At 42.4% G+C, this 19124-nt stretch overlaps 1 protein-coding gene across 1 annotated transcript in view; it reads right to left on the bottom strand.

Moving 5' to 3' along the window:
- Window positions 1-19124, bottom strand: part of ush2a (Usher syndrome 2A (autosomal recessive, mild)) — a 387586-nt gene that overhangs the window by 189747 nt on the left and 178715 nt on the right. The window contains exons 33-34 of the mRNA XM_034017082.3: window positions 5011-5182; window positions 627-774 (exon numbers count right to left, since the gene is read on the bottom strand). Of these exons, the coding sequence (XP_033872973.3) occupies window positions 627-774; window positions 5011-5182 (320 nt within the window). The remainder of the gene's footprint in view (window positions 1-626; window positions 775-5010; window positions 5183-19124) is intronic.

The following is a 19124-nucleotide window of genomic DNA, read 5'->3' on the forward strand; positions in this document are numbered from 1 at the left end:
GCGTACAAAAAGCCTGCTTCTTACAGTAAAGGACATTCTTAATTCACACTGCAAATCCATTTACACATATATACAGTAGTTTGGTGTAATATGTTTTAAGACATGTTTGCAAAGTTTGACTTTTCTAAATGCAAACCAAAAATCTGTTTGTAAGAAAAAATATTTGAATACATACCTGTTTATTTTAAAATATTTGTAAACAAAATAGACATTTAAACACACACCTGATTATACATTTGACACAATACAAACACACCTCAATGCCCAAGCCTGTACTTTATGTCATTATGTGTAAACTACAACTTTTGCACATATTTTTTGTAGAGATCTATAAAATGCAGTCCTTGCATTGTGTGAGCACCATGTCACATAACAAGCATTAACTGCATATAATTTAATGGGACAAGTAAGAAAAGCATCAAGCTGCAGTTCACAACATTAGTCAAAAGGGAGCACTTTTTAGCCACTTTAACAACATACTCTGCAGACAAAGTGGTGTTATCTAAGGAATTGTATGTGCTAAAATGATCATTAAAAATTAAGTATTACACATAAGCTGCCATTTAGAATATGAATTTACTTTTACTAATCATGTTTTTAACTCAAGCCTAAAAGAGTTCACTTACCATTCGGATGCTCAGGCTCAGTCCAGGAGACATTGAAGGAATCTGATAAATAAGACTGAGCGATCGGGGCAGGTACATTCTCTGGAGTACTCTCTTCAGTCCTGGCCATGATGGGTTCACTTACTGTGCACCCACCTCCACTGCAAGCCTATAAACATACATCTTTTTAAAATAACATCTATTAAGAAAATACTGATACTGAAGATGACCTGAATTTGTTAATATGTTGACAACAACAAATATTAAACATGTGATTCTTTCAACAGATATTAATATACTGCAGTTTCCCTTATTTCCCTTTTTTCTTTTAACATAGGTAATTGTTTTAAAATGTTAACATTTAGGTAATTTAGCCAAGATATTGTAAAAAGGAAAATTAAACTCTTGTTTGAAACATTTATTTTCTACAATATAAACTGTTTACATATTGCACTACACTGCTTCTAGTTCTATATTGTTTTTTAATTGTTGTTTTTTTATAGCAAATGTGGCAAAACACTGTATAATCTTTTAACAAAAAGGCATTTATGCAATGAATAAATATAAACAAACAGTCATATTTAATGTTAATTATGAGTACATCATTCACAATATAATTTGACAGAAGCTTTTAATTTAAAATGAAATTACAAATGATGGTTTAGCAACTATGAACAGAAATACTACGATATAAAAATGGGGCTATATAAAAAAATGACCCATAATTTAGTTTTCAAAGTAAAAAAAAAATAGCACCATTATTGGGATTTTCCTGATGAAGTGTTTGTTTGTAACTGAGCTTGCTATTACCACTGCTTTTAAAAGCTAGGTATCACAGGAACCAAAATCACAAAGTGTTGTGTTTGTAGAACGTACATTTTAATTTAGGCGCATGTGTGTCACTAAAACTCCTAAAGGTTAACTATAAAAAATAAACGTGAATTTGTATTTTTAACTGACAATATAAAACATAAAACTGTTAAATTCACCGCTGCATGCACCGATGTAAGATGGATTCACCATACCGTTGTTAAATTCACCAGTAGTTGCTCAACAAACTGTTGTTAAATTCACCTGTGTGTCACCGTTGAAGCAGCGGATTCACCGGGGTAGTCGGCGAACTGCAGCAAAACTGAAATGGCCGCTCCCACTGTGGAAGTTTGTCTTGTACGGAGATACTATTATCAATGTAACTGTAGATTCAGAGACGCCACATCTTTTGAAAATGCATGTGGAGTTGTGTATTTTTAATAAACAATATCACATTTGCCAACTTATCCAGAGTAGCCGACTGAGCTGGTGACGTACAAGAATTTGATATGAGAGAGAAAACAATTATTTATTTATTTATTTTTTATCGTGTATGTTATTTGTCCTTTTATACTTCAAACAAATATGTTACAAAGTTGCGAAAAGTGGGCGAACTGTATTTGAAAGTGTATCCATATTTACAGTTGCAGGCTAGCTGCTTTCTACATTTTAATGTAACAAGCTAGCTCCTAATTAGTTGGTTAAATATAACTAAACCTTCCTCCCAATAAGCTTTCAGCTCACACAGATCAACCACAGCCTTGCATGCCGCAGCAGCAACTTTTCTATTATTATTATCAGCTATGTTGATTCACCAAACTGTTGTTAAATTCCCAGCACCGATGAGCACCACGTGATGTCACTTCCGACTCAGCGATGCAGAGCACCGATGAATTTAACAACGCACCCTGCTTAGTACTATATAGTATTAAAATATAAAGCATGCACTTAAAACATTAAGGTACCCGGGTAGTTTTCACGGCGGGTACCCGGTTCCAGATTTTCTACCCGTGCCAACCTCTAAATGGATGTTATTAATCAGTTTTAACCTAACTTAAAGACATCTAAACAAAAAGATTTTTTTCAAAAGTTATTTTTTTAAACTATTAAATAAGCTTTTAATGAACAAAAGTCCATCTTGGATTTACTGTGCATGCTGAACTCACTTTTGAGTTTCATTAGTAAAAAAAATAAAGTTATTATATTAAAATAACATAATTCAAATAAAAAAAGTGAATGTGTGCTGCATTTCTTTAGCAAATTGCTGACTCGGTTGTACAATTCATATCGGACCTCATTACACAAACGGACATTAATGCCTGGTAATGCCCTCTGTGTCAGGTTTATTGCACATATATATTGTAGCGTATCTCGGTTAATGCAGTCAGGCGCATCACACAGGGCAAGGCAATCCACACAGAGGCGGATGGCGGGCACCATGAAGACATAAGCCCGATATACGCTCCTTGCAAAGGAGGCGGCTCTTTTGTACAGTGGTATCGGCGCTATGCTTCAGTGTGAGAGGTCCCGGGTTCGCGCCCACCCTCCGCCTGAGTGTGGATTGCCTCACCCTGTGTGATGCGCCTGCCTGCGTTAACCGAGATATGCTACAATATATATATGTTACAGTAAAAGTTTGAATCTGGTAAATCTTAAGTTTTACTGGTAACTCAACATTTACCAAGTAAAGGGGAAATTGTTGGGAATTATGAAGAAATATATTGCTTTTTGGACATTTACTGGTTAATCTTATGATTTATCGAAGCACATTGGTAAACACAGGTACATCATCAAAGAATGTATTTATTCCTTCATATAAATTGTCAATTAACAAAATAATCATTAATGTCAAAGAATATATTTATTTCTGCATAAAAAATGTCAATCAAGAAATTAATCATTAATGAGCTTTCAGTAATGCATAATTGAGCAATTTAAACTAGTTCAACATGGTTCTGAACACTATTGTGATCCACATAAGTAGAACAACCAACAAATTTGTGAATAAAATAATTCACAATGGGTATTGTGCTCCAAATACCAGCGTTTCCGCTAAAAACACAGCCTGTCACAGTAACCTGTTACTAAATATTTTACCGGTCACCACACAAATTGAACCGGTTATGTCCACTCTACACATACACGTATTCAAAATTACACGTAGAAAAAATCTTTCATATGTTTAATTAAACATAAAACAAAACAGTAAATCATTTGTTTTCAAACATTATTGCTATTTTAGCATACCTATTCACTAAACTGGTGACTTGGAATATCATTTTGTGTCATGTGATAAACAACTTTCAGCTGAGTAATCAGTTTCCTGCTTGAGGATTGACTTGCTTTATCGCAGTGCTTTTTCATGGTAGCTTGCTGCTTCAGTGTAAGTATAGCTAAAATATGGTCGCTGCACTCTGCGTGTGCTGTCAGGGAAGAAACTTGCATATTAACGAGCCTTCAGTAAATCTATTTTTATATGCAAGCTTTTATGCAAAACTGGCAAAATATTTTGTCAGTGCCATCGACATTTCCGTGTGGTATCCACACAAACTTTTTTCCCCACTCAGGGTTGTACGATCTCTTTATTTTCTTACTTGTTGAAGGTTTTGTAGTAGTTTCGATGTCTTCTGGCTCTTCAAGCACATCCAGTTCTGTTTCTTTTTAACTTGCAGCTGTATTTGAAGCAGCATTTTTTAGCAGCATGTCCCTATTAATGTCTGACGAGACATATTGGCTCACAACCATAGACAGGGCAGCAGTGTGGAGTAGTGGTTAGGGCTCTGGACTCTTGACCGGAGGGTCGTGGGTTCAATCCCCGGTGGGGACACTGCTGCTGTACCCTTGAGCAAGGTACTTTACCTACATTGCTCCAGTAAAAACCCAACTGTATAAATGGGTAATTGTATGTAAAATTAATGTGATAGCTTGTAACAACTGTAAGTTGCCCTGGATAAGGGCGTCTGCTAAGAAATTAATAATAATAATAATAATAATAATAGACATATGTTTATGCTTACAACCAGTGTGGGCTGACGTAAATAGGCACTCACGCACCAAAATGGAAACTGTCTATGGGCGTGTTAAGTAAGCGAGCCACTCAGAGCGAGAATTTTTTAGCTGCCTCTCACACGTTTTGCTGCCAGTCAAACTGACTTGAGGCTTCCGTCTCTGCCGGTCAACGAGCTTTTGAAATGGTCTCTGATTGGTACCGGTTAATATAAACTCTGAATATGTTGTAGTTTGATAAAAACTAATATTCAGTTAAAAGAAAATTCAGTCATTTAGGGGCAGCCATGTGTGAAGGCGATTAGAAAGACATTCGGCCATTAGCCAAAGGCACTTGGTTATTCTTGAGAAGTAAACCGTTATCATGTTTATTTCGGACATTTACCGCTTTACTTGGAAAATGTCGACATTTACCAGTAAATCTTGAGATTTGGCAATTTACAAACTTTTACTGTAACATTTGTATATGTGCAGTTATAGAGGGTTATGGAAAGTAACATTTGAATAGAATGCTTTTGTGAAATTCACTTGATTACGTGTATGACATTTTGGAACATATATATATACTTATTTTTTTAATTAAACTTACAGCAAGCCTCATGAAGTAGTTGGTTCCTGGGGTAAGGTGGCGTACAGTGTAATCATGGAAAAGTTCTGAGCTGTTGTACACAATATTACTGTCACCAAACTCGTGTTCCATAGTTGAAATGTACAATAAATAGCGCTCTAGAACTCCGTTAATTTTCATTGGTGCTCTCCATCTAGGTAAGAATAAAAAAAAAAAATGAGTCCATGATGAATATATGTGATCTGCATGTATTTCCTGTAAAAAAAATAGCAGTAAATAAATAAATACATAATACCCAATGCTGGTTTTACAACCCCTGATTACTACTAGTCTCAGACTACCTGAAGTTATCTTAAGTTTATGATTAGTGTTACAATGAAACCAGCCGACAGTCATTCTTTTGACTGGTTTCACAAACCCCTATTAGCTCTACTCTTGGACTACCTTACCTAAAATAACATTGAGTGGTACAAGATTTGTGCTAAATCAAGATCCATAAAACCAGCTGTCTAAAACCATGAAGGCAATGTCAATAAGAAAATATTGTGATTTAGAGGGTAAATATTGTATGCAACAGGAATTCCGTTATATGTTAAGATTTGGTGGAATGCGGGTTCCTGTGTGTAATTTAAAAAATGCATACATTCTTTAAGCCACAAACATGTAATGTCTGCAATCTTAAAACCTTAGAATATAATCCCATCAGCTCTCATTATGTAGGCATGTTCCATACTTAGTAGAACAACCTACAAAGGGAAGCCAGGTGCTGCATATTGTTCTGGGAGCCAAGTAGAAGGCACATTCCCTCTGGGGAATATAAAGCTTTCCCAATACTCCAGCATGGTGTTAAGGGACGCTGTGATGCAGCAGATCATTATGTCATTGACGAAACCCAAATACAGGTTAAAGTAACTTGGAAAAAATCCCTTCCCTTTGCTTCTTTAGTTCCCCTAGCCCTGTAAAACTGGCTGGACATTTCTACTGCATCTCAGCAGATTTATCCTGCATAAATATCTTAAAATTAATAAACAGCAGAGAAGGCATATGTCCGGCATTATGATTGTGCTGACTTTACCTTCTATAGTATCCTCTAGTTTACCATGTGTATGCAACCTTTCACATAAGCAAATCACAGCATAAAAAAAAGTATTGAACAAGCATGATCCTTAACCTTCCACTACAACCATCCTGCTAACAAGGCAATTGTTCATAAAGTTACTGTTTTTACAATTAGACCCTTGGAGAAGAAGTATATTATCCATAAATAAAACCTAACTACAATTCTCTCTCATTTTCCATATCTGCATCATTTCATTTTTGATATTTAAATTAAAATGTCCTTTTGCAGAAAGCAATAACCATTTCACCAACACAGATGAGAACAATTAATAAAACAAGCTTCAAAAATATAATAATGTGCATTCTGTGGAAAGAACATTATCTAATATATATCAGGAGATGTCTGCAGATAATGAAGTTATGAAAATCAGTGATAAAACAAATTAGGTCATATAGCCTACATCTTTTAAATAAATGTCTTAGAGGCAATTCTAAGCCTTACTACAGAGAAATGTAGAGCAAGTGATAGTTTAACTCATTGATTTAAACCCAAATACATTACCAGCCCAACAGAATGAAAGTCATGTAAGGTTATTATAGTTACCATTGCCGTTATTAACTGGTCCTACACCTTTAAAATTATTGCAATTGCAATCATGTCTTTTTATAAAGCCATGCACTATACTTTGTGGTATATTGCTGATAAAAGCGAACTAGGAAGTGTATACCAATAGGTAATTTCTTCATTAAATGACTCTTAAGTAAATAATGTCAAGTGTTACCAATGTCAGCTTTTCCTTAGGAATTATGTAGTCTGTTAGGATACTAGTTTTTTGCCTTCTTGCATCTTGCCCTCATTCAATTGTTCTTAAGTGACAGGGAAAGATGCCCACAGTCACATTAGATCGTAAAGAGGCCATTACTGGCTTTCATAGAAATTGAAGAGCACTAAGGAGGGGGTAATATACAGTACTTTATGAGAAATGCAAGATCTTAGACAACCGTTAATTTTTTCTAGGCAGCACCTGTAGTGAGTTCAGAAAATGGAAACATCTTGGAGAAAAAAAAACAGCATGCTTGAATGAAGGTAACAAGGTCATTAGTGATATCCTTTCTCCTTTGAGATGGAGTACATAACTAGGACGTTCTTCAAACCACCAATATCGTCATAATCTCACCAATGCTGATATCATAGAGAGGGTCAAATATAAGTTATTTTGTAGTAGTAGTCAGAAATTAGCATAATGTGCTATATGCAATAATGGGAGCTGTTATTCAATAGATTGAGAATTGCAGTCAACAGCTAAATACCAGATGTATAAGAAACAAAAGTCTACCTATTTTAAATCAACAGATATGTTTTTATGGAAAGCACCACTGAAAGATTTATAGAAATATGGTACAGTGACTTGTTAATACCTAAACAAATGTTATTGCTAGGCTATGGGGTTACTGAAGCATCCACAAAAATGTTAGCTTATTATCATAACCCATGTTCCCTGAAATAAAAATGTAACCATTACCATGTAGTTATTTACTTCCTAAAGACCCAAAACCTGAATATTGTATACGAAAGGGCACAAAAGGACTGCACTCACAGATCTCAGCGTCATTTTTCCTTTAAGCCTGCTGCAATCATGGATGCAGCGACCTTGAAGGTTAATGGTTACATTTTTATTTCAGGGAAGCAGGATTATGATAAATAACATCGCATTCCATTTCACGTACGAAATGCAAACATTACCATATGGGTGAGTGTACCAAAGCCATTGCAATGGCAAGATTGCAGAACAAGTGCTACAAGGCTAAGCCAAGAGGCTGTCCTGTACTTTACCATAAGGAACCCCAGGAACAAGTAGCTCGGGTGAAAAAATGGAGGGAGACACTCACCTCTATGTCTGTGTCGACTGGGAAGCCATCCTTGACACCCTAATTCCAAAACCAGGGTTTTGAGGATCCACGACATTCAGCCTCTAGAACCCACACCGCCACATTGCATATATCCTTGGCAGATGCACCCTGGAAAAAAGCCCAAGAAGTTGCCACGCCCCTAGTGGAATGGGCAGTGAGCTTTTCTGGAGGGGGCAAGTTGGCCAGCTCATAGGCAGTCCTAAACATGTCTACTATCCATTTTGGACAGATAGTCCTTGGCAAACAGGCAGGATTGGTATGGAGCGTGACCTTTGTCCTGGCCTCTGTAAAAATTAAGCAGGCTTTTGCTATGTAGAATGTCTGGCTCTCCGAAATGGCTGCCTTTATCATGGAGGGGGATTTCCACTTGTCAAAAAGATCCTGCAAAGACTGCAGTATAACTGCCATGGGACAGGTCGTGGAATCGAACCTTACGAGGCAGACACCACGTCTGGAAAACACCTCAATTGTACCCGTACTAGGAGCGCGTGGATGGTGCTCTGACTTTCTGCAGGGTGTCAAGCTCAAATGCAGCTGTTCAGGGGCCAGACCCAGAGGTGCAGGCTCGATGGGTCAGGATGCCATGTCCCCCAATCCTGACTGAGCAGGTTGCAGTGCTTCAACAGTCTCCACGGTAGGCCGCTCAGGAGCTGCATCAGGATTGAAAAACAGTTTCCTGGGCCAATGAGGGGCTACTAGGAGCACCTTGGCCGATCCTGCCTCATTTTCTCCAGAGTGGGAGCAGGGTGAGTGGTGGGAAGGCATATAACAGTTGCCTCGGCCACTGGTCTGCTAAGGCATCTATTGCCAGCGGGTCCTCGTCACCTATTATGGAGAACCAGAGGAGACAGTGGGTTGATTCCTGGGAGGCAAAGAAATCTATCTCTGCTCTTCTGAACCTCACCCAAATGAGTCTCACCATCCCAGGGTGAAGCCCCCACTCTGAGCTGCTGGAGACTCTCCTTGGGAGAAGGCCCGCCGCCCAGTTTGTCACCCCGGGCAGATGTACTACCCGTGAGAGGAGGTTCTCATGTGCCCAGAGTAAGACCTTGTGGGCCAAACAATGGAGACTGTGCAACCTGAGGCCACCCTGGTGGTTGTTGTAAGCCACCACTGTTGTGTTGTCTGTACGGACAAGCACATGTCTTCCTCAAACCTCCTGCAAAAAATTCTGGAAGGCCAAGTAAACTGCCTGCAGTTCCAAAACACTGATGTGGAGGCCCTGCCAAGGGGGGTTCCACACACCTTGCACACCCCTACCATTCCACACAGTGCCCCAGCCCTTCTGCTGACACTGCCCAGAGCTATGCCTAGGCATAGATGGGCCGGTTCTTTCCACAAAGACAGTGCCTTTAGACAGTGGTGGGACACTGTCAATAGGCGGTCACAGTTTAACACGGGCTGAAAAACCATGTTGTTGAACCAGGCCTGTAGAGGGCGCATGCAGAGGAGACCCAATGGAAAGGTCTGGGAAGCTGCTGCCACAGGCCCAGATGTTTCTGAAACATCACTACCGTGAGTGCTCTGTTGAGGTGGAAGAACTCCAAACAGGCAGCTATTCTGGCTTCGAAGTCCAAGCACACTCCTGGATAGGAGGCCGTCTGGGAAGGTGTGAGCTGGCTCTTCGCATGATTCACCATAAGGCCCAACTGAAGGTGGCCAGTGACCAGTTCCGTGGTGGAGACTGGGCACAAATTAGCTAGTCGCCAAGATAATTGAGCACTATGATGCCTTTGAGTCTCACTGAGGCCAGTATAGGTTCCATGCACTTCGATAAGCCACGGGGAGCTAGAGAGAGGCCAAATGGCAAGACACGGAACTCGTACACTGTTCCCAGAAAGTCGAATCACAGGTACTTCCTGTGCGCTGGTTTTATGGGGATGTGAAAATAGGCGTCTCTGAGGTCCACCATGGTGAACCAGTCACTTGCCCTGATTGACTGCAACAGCTGTTGCATCATCAACATTTTGAACCTCCTTCGGCTCAGATACAGGTTGACCTGTGTGAGGTCGAGGATCAGTCTTTGGCCACCATCCCATTCGAGCATTAGGGAGTACCTCGACTAGAACCCTTCCTCCTTCCTTCCACCACAGTGGCGTCCTGTGGGTCCATGACTGATGTAGTCATGTACCGAAAGGGAGGGGGACTGTGTTTGAACTGCAGTGAATAGCTGGTTTGAATGGTAGTAAGCACCCAGATGTCTGTGGTGCACTCCCGACAATAGTCCAGATAGCTCCCTGAGAAGGAGCCCTGGGCTTGTGGCAGTAAATTAGTAGGGCTACTGCTCAGCCTGTGGCTTAGCCTGCAGCTTCTGTCTCTGCGCAGGGCGGTGGAACCTATTAAAGCCTCCGCAGCAAGTAGCCACGGGCTGGTTCTGAACATCACCTCTGGCAGCGGGCGCAGTGCCGGTTTTTAAGGCTGCTTGGGCTTAGGGTGCCAGTTTGACTCTAGTTTACGTACTGGAGGTGGTCACTTGGGAAGCAAGCGAACCAGCTCCTTAGTGGATTCAAATGCACAGTGAGAGCCATGCAGCATCTCGTCCACTGCGGGACCAAACGTATGCCCTGAAGTGATCAGGGTGTCCAACAGCGGTGCTTTGTCCCCGTCAAACACGCGTGCCTGGGAAAGCCAAAGCTGCCTACGTACAGGTACCGGCACAGCCAGGTTTCTACCTATAACCTGTCCGTTGAGCTTGGACATGGAGCAGGTTCTTGTTAACCAGGCACAGCTCATCTAGCTGTTGTGGTGAGAGCCTGTGGTTCTTAGAAAGGTACCGCAGCAAATGCGACTGGCAGGCTACCAGGATGCTGTTATAATTGTCTAGCCGTGCTGCAAACACACTGAATGTATAAGCTCTCTTAAGGATCACCTCAGAGACACGACACTGCTTGTAAGGGCAGACAGCGTCCTTAGAAAGTAGCACTAAATTAGGTGTCTGGACCAAGGCAGCAATAGAATCCTAAACCAGCGGTAAATGGGCCAGGCCCAACATCTCTGCATCATGCACCCCTGGAAACCGCAGGAGCTGTTGCCAGATGGTCCCAGGAAAACTGGATTTCAAAAAGAAAGTCTGGGTGAACTGGGGGTGATATGAGAGAGGCGGTAGGCTCGTTGTTGAAAATCGACTGCCTTGTTTCCCCTACTGTAGGCCAGGGCACTTGCAATATTGCAGTGGCCCTCTTGATTAGCAGTATAAGCTCTGCCAACAAAGAGAGCTTAACTCAGACGGGAATGTCAGTTTCTGTTTGCGTTGGGCATTATGTCCTCCTGTTGCCAATCTGCACCTGCAGCCCCCTGGGGCCCCAAGGGGACAGGCGGGACAAGAGGCACCAAATGTTCCCACAGCAATTCAACGAAAATGGTTCCTTGATGGGAAACAGCTGCCCAGAGCTTTTCCATCTGCTCAGAGTCTGCCAATCACCTGGCACGGCGACTTTTCTTCCTCTTCAGTGGGGGAGGGAAAGGAGAGGCAGAGCTCGAGGAGGATGAGGAAGACCGTGAGGATGGTGGTCTCCTGTGTGGGCTACTTTCCCAGGTGCGTTGTCCCCTCTCCCTTGGCACAGAGCCATGGGGTGAGGAGGTAGCTACCTCTCTAAGAGAGGGTGATGGGGAAGAGCACTGAGCAGGAGTAAGGGACGCAGAGTCCTCCTTAGAGCTGCGGGATAGCTGCTTCTCAAGCGCACCCTTGGAAAAAGGGTCACAAAACTCGCAACAGCTGCGATTAGCCAGTGTATCCTTGGCGTGCTCTGACCCCAGGCAGGAAGAGCACCTCAGGACTTGTCCTTAATAGGCAGACTGGCCTTCATGTCTTACAGGGATAGAACCCAGGCATGATGCAATGCAGTGTACAGTTGTATAGGTGCTGCCTCAGTCTGCTTACAGATATCGACTGGGTGGGTCATGACCCGAGCGGGACCGGTTTGGTACCAGACCGGCGACTTGAGCACAAGTCAGTAGTGGACTGGAACCAGATCAGTACCTTGAAGGTACCGCGTTTGTACCGCGTTGTATTTAACTTGGGCCTGCTGATCCTGCCGAGCCTGCACCAGTTTCTATGTTTGCCGTGGTCTCCGAGCTAGAAAAGCTCCACGCAGCCCTTACCGCTGATCTTACTGCAGAGTTTCAGAACTCGTTTGCCTCTTTTAAAACATCTCTCGATGCCATCCAGACCACAGTTACTTCACATGGACACCGCATTGATAGCCTTGAGCATTCGGCTGAAGACACTGGGGATCACGTTTGTGAGTTGGAGGCCTCCTGGCTACACTTGTTGATGACAACAGGGTGATCAGGGAGAAGCTGTCGGATCTGGAAAATCGTAGTAGGCGTCAGACTCTCCGAATCATCGGTCTGCCAGAGGTGGTTGAGGGCTCGCACCCCACTAAGTTTATGTCCGATTTCTTTATGGAGCTACTTGGGGGTGAGGCACTGGGATCGTCTTCGGAGCTGGATCGGGCCCATTGCTCTCTAGCACCGAAGCCGGCTCCTCACCTAAGGCCCAGACCCGTGATCATCCGTTTCCATTGTTATCAGACCAAGGAGATTTTCCTCCGGGTGGCGACCTGAGCTCACATGTCGCCAGAAGCCGTGCAGCTTTCAAGGACATAAAGACAAGGCTATACAAACAGGCATTAAGTTCAGCTTGCTCTATGCAGCCAGACTTCATATTTTCTTTAAGGCTCGGAATTTGATCTTCACTTTGGTACAGGAGGCTGAAGCTTTCTATAAAAGTGACATTCTCCCTTGCCTGGATGCTAAATACCCCCTTTTGTTATTGGTTTTTATTTTGTATATTTATGTGTCTGTTTGTTATATATATATATATATATATATATATATATATATATATATATATATATATATATGTGAATGTGTGTGGGTGTATATATATATATATATATATATATATATATATATATATATATATATATATATATACTACCAGTCAAAAGTTTTAGAACACCTCCATTTTTCCAGTTTTTATTGAAATTTACACAGTTTAATGTCTCAATGTACTCTGAAATTAAAGCATAGAACAAATAAACAATTGGAGATAAAAAATAAATCATGGAATCGTTTTGTTTAACAAAATTTAATCTAAATTTTTGACTCAAAGTAGCCATCTTTTGCAGATATAACAGCCGAACACACTCGTGGCATTCTTTCTACAATGGAAATCAAATATTGTTCGGAAAGTTCTTCCCAACACTGTTGCAGAAGTTCCCACAAATGTGTTGCACTTGTAGGTTGCTTTGCTTTCACCCTTCTGTCCAGTTCATCCCAAACCAGCTCGATGGGGTTTAAGTCTGGAGACTGTGCTGGCCATTCCATGATTTGAAGCCTACCGTCATGTTCTTTTCTTCTAAGGTAGTTCTGACATAGCCTGGAGGTATGTTTTGGGTCATTATCTTGCTGTAGGATGAACCCCTGACCAACTAGGCGTATACCAGAGGGTATTGCATGGCGCTGCAAAATGCTGTGGTAGCAGTTTTGGTTCAGGGTGCCACTCACTCTGTGCAAGTCGCCGACTCTGGATCCAGCAAAAGAGCCCCAGACCATCACGCTTCCTCCTCCATGTTTGACAGTTGGTGTCACACACCAAGGAACCATCCTTTCGCCTACTTGACGGCGTACAAAAACCCTGCGTGATGAACTGAAGATTTCATCGGTCCATAAGACCTTCTTCCAGTCTTCAGTAGTCCACTGGCGGTGCTTCATGGCCCAGGCAAGCCTCTTTTTCTTATTTTGCCATCTTAACAATGGCTTTCTTACTGCCACTCGACCTGTCAAACCTGCAGCTCGAAGTCTTCTCTTCACAGTTGAAACTGAGACTTGCTTACTTCGACCAGTGTTAAGCTGTGCTTGAAGCTGTTGTCCTGTGAGCCGCCTATCACGCAAGCTGTTGACTCTCAGAAACTTGTCTTCTGATTCTGTTGTGGCTTTGGGTCTGCCAGACCTCTTCCTGTCAGAGTTTCCTCCAGTTTCCAAGTGCCTTTTGATGGTGTAGGAAACTGTACTCACTGACACCTTGGCTTTCTTTCAATTTCTCTAAAGGAAAGACCTACACTTTTAAGGGTTATAATGGTCTGTCTGTCTTCCTTTGTTAATTGCCTTTTTCTCGCCATTATGAGAGCAATATACTACTTCCTGCAGTACAATACTGTCCAAATAATGCTTAAGAGGGTGTAGTAACACAGTCTGTTCCAACACTGCTTTTATACAGACAGAGGGTTTGTAAGTAATCAACAAAAGTTGGGACACCTGTAGGAATTGTTAGCATCAACTTTCAAGGCTTAATTTGCTTCCATTGCTGCAGAACAGCTGTAAGTTGTTAACCCATTACTTGTTCCCTGAAAAAGGCCTTTTTGTATAACTCTGAAATGTACATTATTTTTCAGTTTTTGGTAACCTAAACTTTTTTTTTTAACCTCTGGCAGTTTACCGCTTACCTTTGTACCATTTCAGGTTATTCACTGGACTTGAACTGCTTAAATTTCAATAAAAACTGGAAAAATGGGGGTGTTCTAAAACTTTTGACCGGTAGTGTATGTATGTATGTATGTATATATACAGTGCCTTGCAAAAGTATTCAGACCCCTGACCAATTCTCTCATATTACTGAATTACAGATGATACATTGAAATTTCATTCTGTTTGATATTTTATTTTAAAACACTGAAACTCATAATCAATTATTGTAAAGTGACATTGGTTTTATGTTGGGAAATATTTTTAAGAAAAATAAAAAACTGAAATATCTTGCTTGCATAAGTATTCAACCCCCACACATTAATATTTGGTAGAGCCACCTTTCGCGGCAATAACATCTTTAAGTCTTTTGGGGTAAGTATGTACCAGCTTTGCACACAGTGTCGGAGTGATTTTGGCCCATTCTTCTTGGCAGATTTACTCCAGGTTGTTCAGGTTGGTTGGACGACACTTGTGGAGCGCAATTTTCAATTAGTGGAATTGAGATCAGGACTTTGACTGGGCCACTGTAGGACATTCACCTTTTTGTTCTTGAGCCACTCCAATGTTGCTTTGGCCTTGTGCTTGGGATCATTGTCCTGCTGAAAGATGAATTTCCTCCAAAGCTTCAGTTTTTTAGCGGACTGAAGCAGGTTCTCTTGCAGTATTTCCCTGTATTTTGCTTCCTTCAATTTTAACAAGATGCCCAGTCCCTGCTGATGAGAAGCATCCCCACAGCATGATGTTGCCACCACCATACTTCACTGTAGGGGTGGTGTGTCTTGAGGCATGGGCAGTGTTAGCTTTGCGCCACACATAGCGCTTTGAGTTTTGGCCAAAGAGCTCTATCTTGGTCTCATCTGACCACAAAACATTTTCTTACATTGCAGCTGGGTCACTCTCATGCTTTCTGGCAAACTCCAGACATGCTTTCAGATGGTACTTTTTGAGTAACGGCTTCTTTCTTGCCACCCTCCCATACAGGCCAGTGTTATGCAGAGCTCTTGATATGGTTAACTGGTGCACCATTACTACACTCCCAGCCACTGAACTCTGTAGCTCCTTCAAAGTGATTGTTGGCCTCTCTGTGGCTTCTCTCACAAGTCTCCTTCTTGTTTGAGTGCTGAGTTTTGAGGGACGGCCTTTTCTTGGCAGTGCCTGGGTGGTGTGATGCAGCTTCCACTTCCTGATTATTGATCCAACTGTGCTCACTGGGATATCCAAACACTTGGATATTATTTTGTACCCTTTCCCTAATCTATGCATTTGTATTACTTTATCTGTAACTTCTGTAGAATGCTCTTTGGTCTTCATTTTCCTTCAGATTCACAGCCTGACCAATGATCCTTCAACAGTGGGGTTTTTATCCAGAAAATGTGACAGCAACTTTAATGGTTCACAGGTGGAGGCCAATGGTAAGGTAATTGTGTTCTCGTTAGGGCAATTTCTTTCATCGGTGTAAACTGGGAGCTTCCACAGCACAGGGGTTGAATACTTATGCAAGCAAGATATGTCAGTTTTTTATTTTCTTAAAAAATATTTCCCAACATAAAACCAATGTCGCCTTACAATAATTGATTTTGAGTTTCAGTGTTTTAAAATAAAATATCAAACAGAACGAAATTTCAATGTACCATTTGTAATTCAGTAATATGAGAGAATTGGTCAGGGGTCTGAATACTTTTGCAAGGTACTGTATATATAAATTTTCTTTTTCTCTTCTCCCTTTTTTTCCCAACGTGGGCACGGGGTATCAAAGTATTTGTGCTGACTTGAGAGATTTTCAGTATTTTTTCATATTATTTAGTTATTTTTTGTTTAAAAACATTACGCTGCAAGTAGTTTGAGTTGGACTGCTTAATACTGGCTGTGGTACCTGTACTGCTAGTGTCAAATATATATATATATATTTTTTTTTAATTTATTTTTTTTACAATATGCGAGCTGGATTGGAGCCTATGGTCGCTACTGTCTTTGCTTACTTGCATATTTAAGTCTCTAATATTATAACTATTTGTTTAGTCAATCTTTATTTTTTTCTTTTTAATATTTATTTATTTTCCTCCAAAAATGTATTTTTTAGAAAATTTGTATTTTGTGGGTTGTAACCTTTCACTTGTATCTGTGGGTTTAGGTATGTATAAGACACGTGTGAATGGGGTTCACCTGATGAGTGGGTTGGAATTCTTTAATGTCTGGGTGGGCTTGCTTCTCATTTGGGGAGTTGCTGCCGGGGGGGGGGGGGGGGGGAGGGGGGGAGGAGGGAGGGGGTTATCTTTTACAGCCTATAGTTTGATCTTGTATTTTTGTTGTCATTATGATGTGTGCTAATAGAGGAAGTGCTGTCAATTTTTTAAGTTGGAACGTAAAAGAGCTACATCACCCAGTGACACAAACACAGGACCATCTCAAGCGTTTAAATGTTGGAATTGCATTCTTGCAGGAGACGCATTTTCGAATGTCAGATCACTTCCGCATGCGCAGGGATTGGGTGGGGCAGCTCTACCATTCAACATTTCATGCCAAGGCCAGAGGTGCTGCACTTTTAGTACATAAAACATACCATTTGTTGCTTCTGAAGTTATTGCTAATAAGAACGGTTATGTTGTTGTTGTAAGCAGACTTGTTAATACTCCTATGATTCTCGCCAATGTTTATGCCCCAAACTGGGATGACAGGGATTTTATTACACATTTTTTAACTTCACTTCCTGATTTAAATACACATCACTTACTTTCGGTTGGGGACTTTAACTGTTGTTTAAAACTGTTGTTTAGATCACTCATCCTCGAAATTTACCTCACTTTCTAAAACTGCTTTAGCCATCCGATCCTTTCTTTCAGATTACTGGGTTTCTGACCCGTGGAGCTTTTTATTTCCTACAGGTAGACAATACTCTTTTTTTCTCCTCTTCACCACACATTCTCACGTATTGATTATTTTTTACTGGATGATAAATTGCTGTCCTCTGTTCGCTCTTGTATGTATCACAGCATAGTTATATCTGATCATGCCCCTGTGTGGCGGAGTGTCCCGCCCCTATGTATTTATTTATTATTATTTGTATTTGTTTGCGGCGCGGATAAAAGCGCTGCATCATTTGTTAGTTGTTATTTATAATTTAAAACCCTGTGAGGATGCGTGGCTGATCAGCTACTGATTATTTAACTAGCTGACAGTCACGCATCCTTACCAAACGCGTGCAGACTGTGGCCGAGGGATAATAAGATAATTAACAGCTAGTTAACCCCTCGGCCAGAGTATAAGAACCTGCAGCTGTCCGTGCTGCGGGGGGTTGAGTGTAGAGAGGAGAGTACGGGAGAGCGGAGAGAGAGAGCGAGGAGAATATAACGAACAATTGCTATATAAATAAGATATACTTGTTTCTGTTTGTTTGGCCATCGCGCCTTTTTGTTTTGTGTTTTGTTATTGTTCAAATCTTTTGTTTTGTTTATTTATTTATTAAACACGCTGAGTTCCGAAGCATTCAGCTTCACCCGCCCATCCACTTTTTTGGTTCAGTTACTTCCTGGTCCGTGATGTCACCACACCTCACCACTGCAAGCCATCCTGCCACATATGGTGTCCTGCGTGGGACAAACAACGCCTCCAGGAGCTGGACCAGGAAGGAAAAGGACGTTTTTGTTTTTTTTTCAAAGTGTGTTTTTTTTGTGTTTTGGGGAAAAAAATATATATATAAAAATGGAAGGCTGGAGAAACGGCTGCGGGGAACTGGAGGACCTCCTCGGTGGTCTGGAAGACCAAGGCTGGTGCCTTGCTTGAGGGGTGTACAGGCATACCGTAGCGATCTGCCCCTTCCAGGACGACGAGGAGGAACCGGCCCAGGAGAGGAAGGCAGGGAGAAGGAGCAGGAAGAGAAGGAGGAGAGGTAAGCTTCAACAGCAACAGCAACTACAGCAACAGCTGGAGGATGATAATGGCTGGGAGGTTTATATTGTGAACCTCGTGGCGGAGTTGTGCCCTGGCTGTGGGGCATATGGGCACACGTTGGCCATATGCCCCACGCAATACAAAGAGGGGGAGTGCGAGCATCCAGCGCCCAGAAGGGGGGAGCAAGAGCATCCAGTGCCCAGAAGGGGGGAGCCCGTACATCCAGCGCCCAGAGGGGGGGAGCCCGTGCATCCAGCGCCCAGAGGGGGGGAGCCCGTGCATCCAGCGCCCAGAGGGGGGGAGCCCGTGCATCCAGCGCCCAGAGGGGGGGGAGCCCGTGCATCCAGCGCCCAGAGGGGGGGAGCCCGTGCATCCAGCGCCCAGAGGGGGGGAGCCCGTGCATCCAGCGCCCAGAGGGGGGGAGCCCGTGCATCCAGCGCCCAGAGGGGGGGAGCCCGTGCATCCAGCGCCCAGGCCTCCAGCAGCAGAGGAAGAATACCAGCTGCCTCTGCCTCCGCCACCTCCACCAGCAGAGGGTGAATGCCTGCTGGTTCCGTCGCCTCCCGAGGGTCTGCTGCTGCTGCTGTCTCATCCCGAGGGTCCGCTGCTAATGCCGTCGCCTCCCGAGGGTCCGCTGCTGCTGCCGTCGCCTGCCGAGGGTCGGCAGCTGCTGCCGTCGCCTCCCAAGGGTCCTGTTTTGCCTGGGGTCGCTACCAGTCCTGCCATGAGGCAGGAGATACTGTGGCTGGAACCCCATGAAGGGGAGCTGCCGGCAACGAAGAAGGGGGGGGGAGGTCAGGAGACCA

The sequence above is a fragment of the Acipenser ruthenus genome, chromosome 6 (assembly GCF_902713425.1).
Source record: "Acipenser ruthenus chromosome 6, fAciRut3.2 maternal haplotype, whole genome shotgun sequence".
Classification (NCBI taxonomy): domain Eukaryota; kingdom Metazoa; phylum Chordata; class Actinopteri; order Acipenseriformes; family Acipenseridae; genus Acipenser; species Acipenser ruthenus.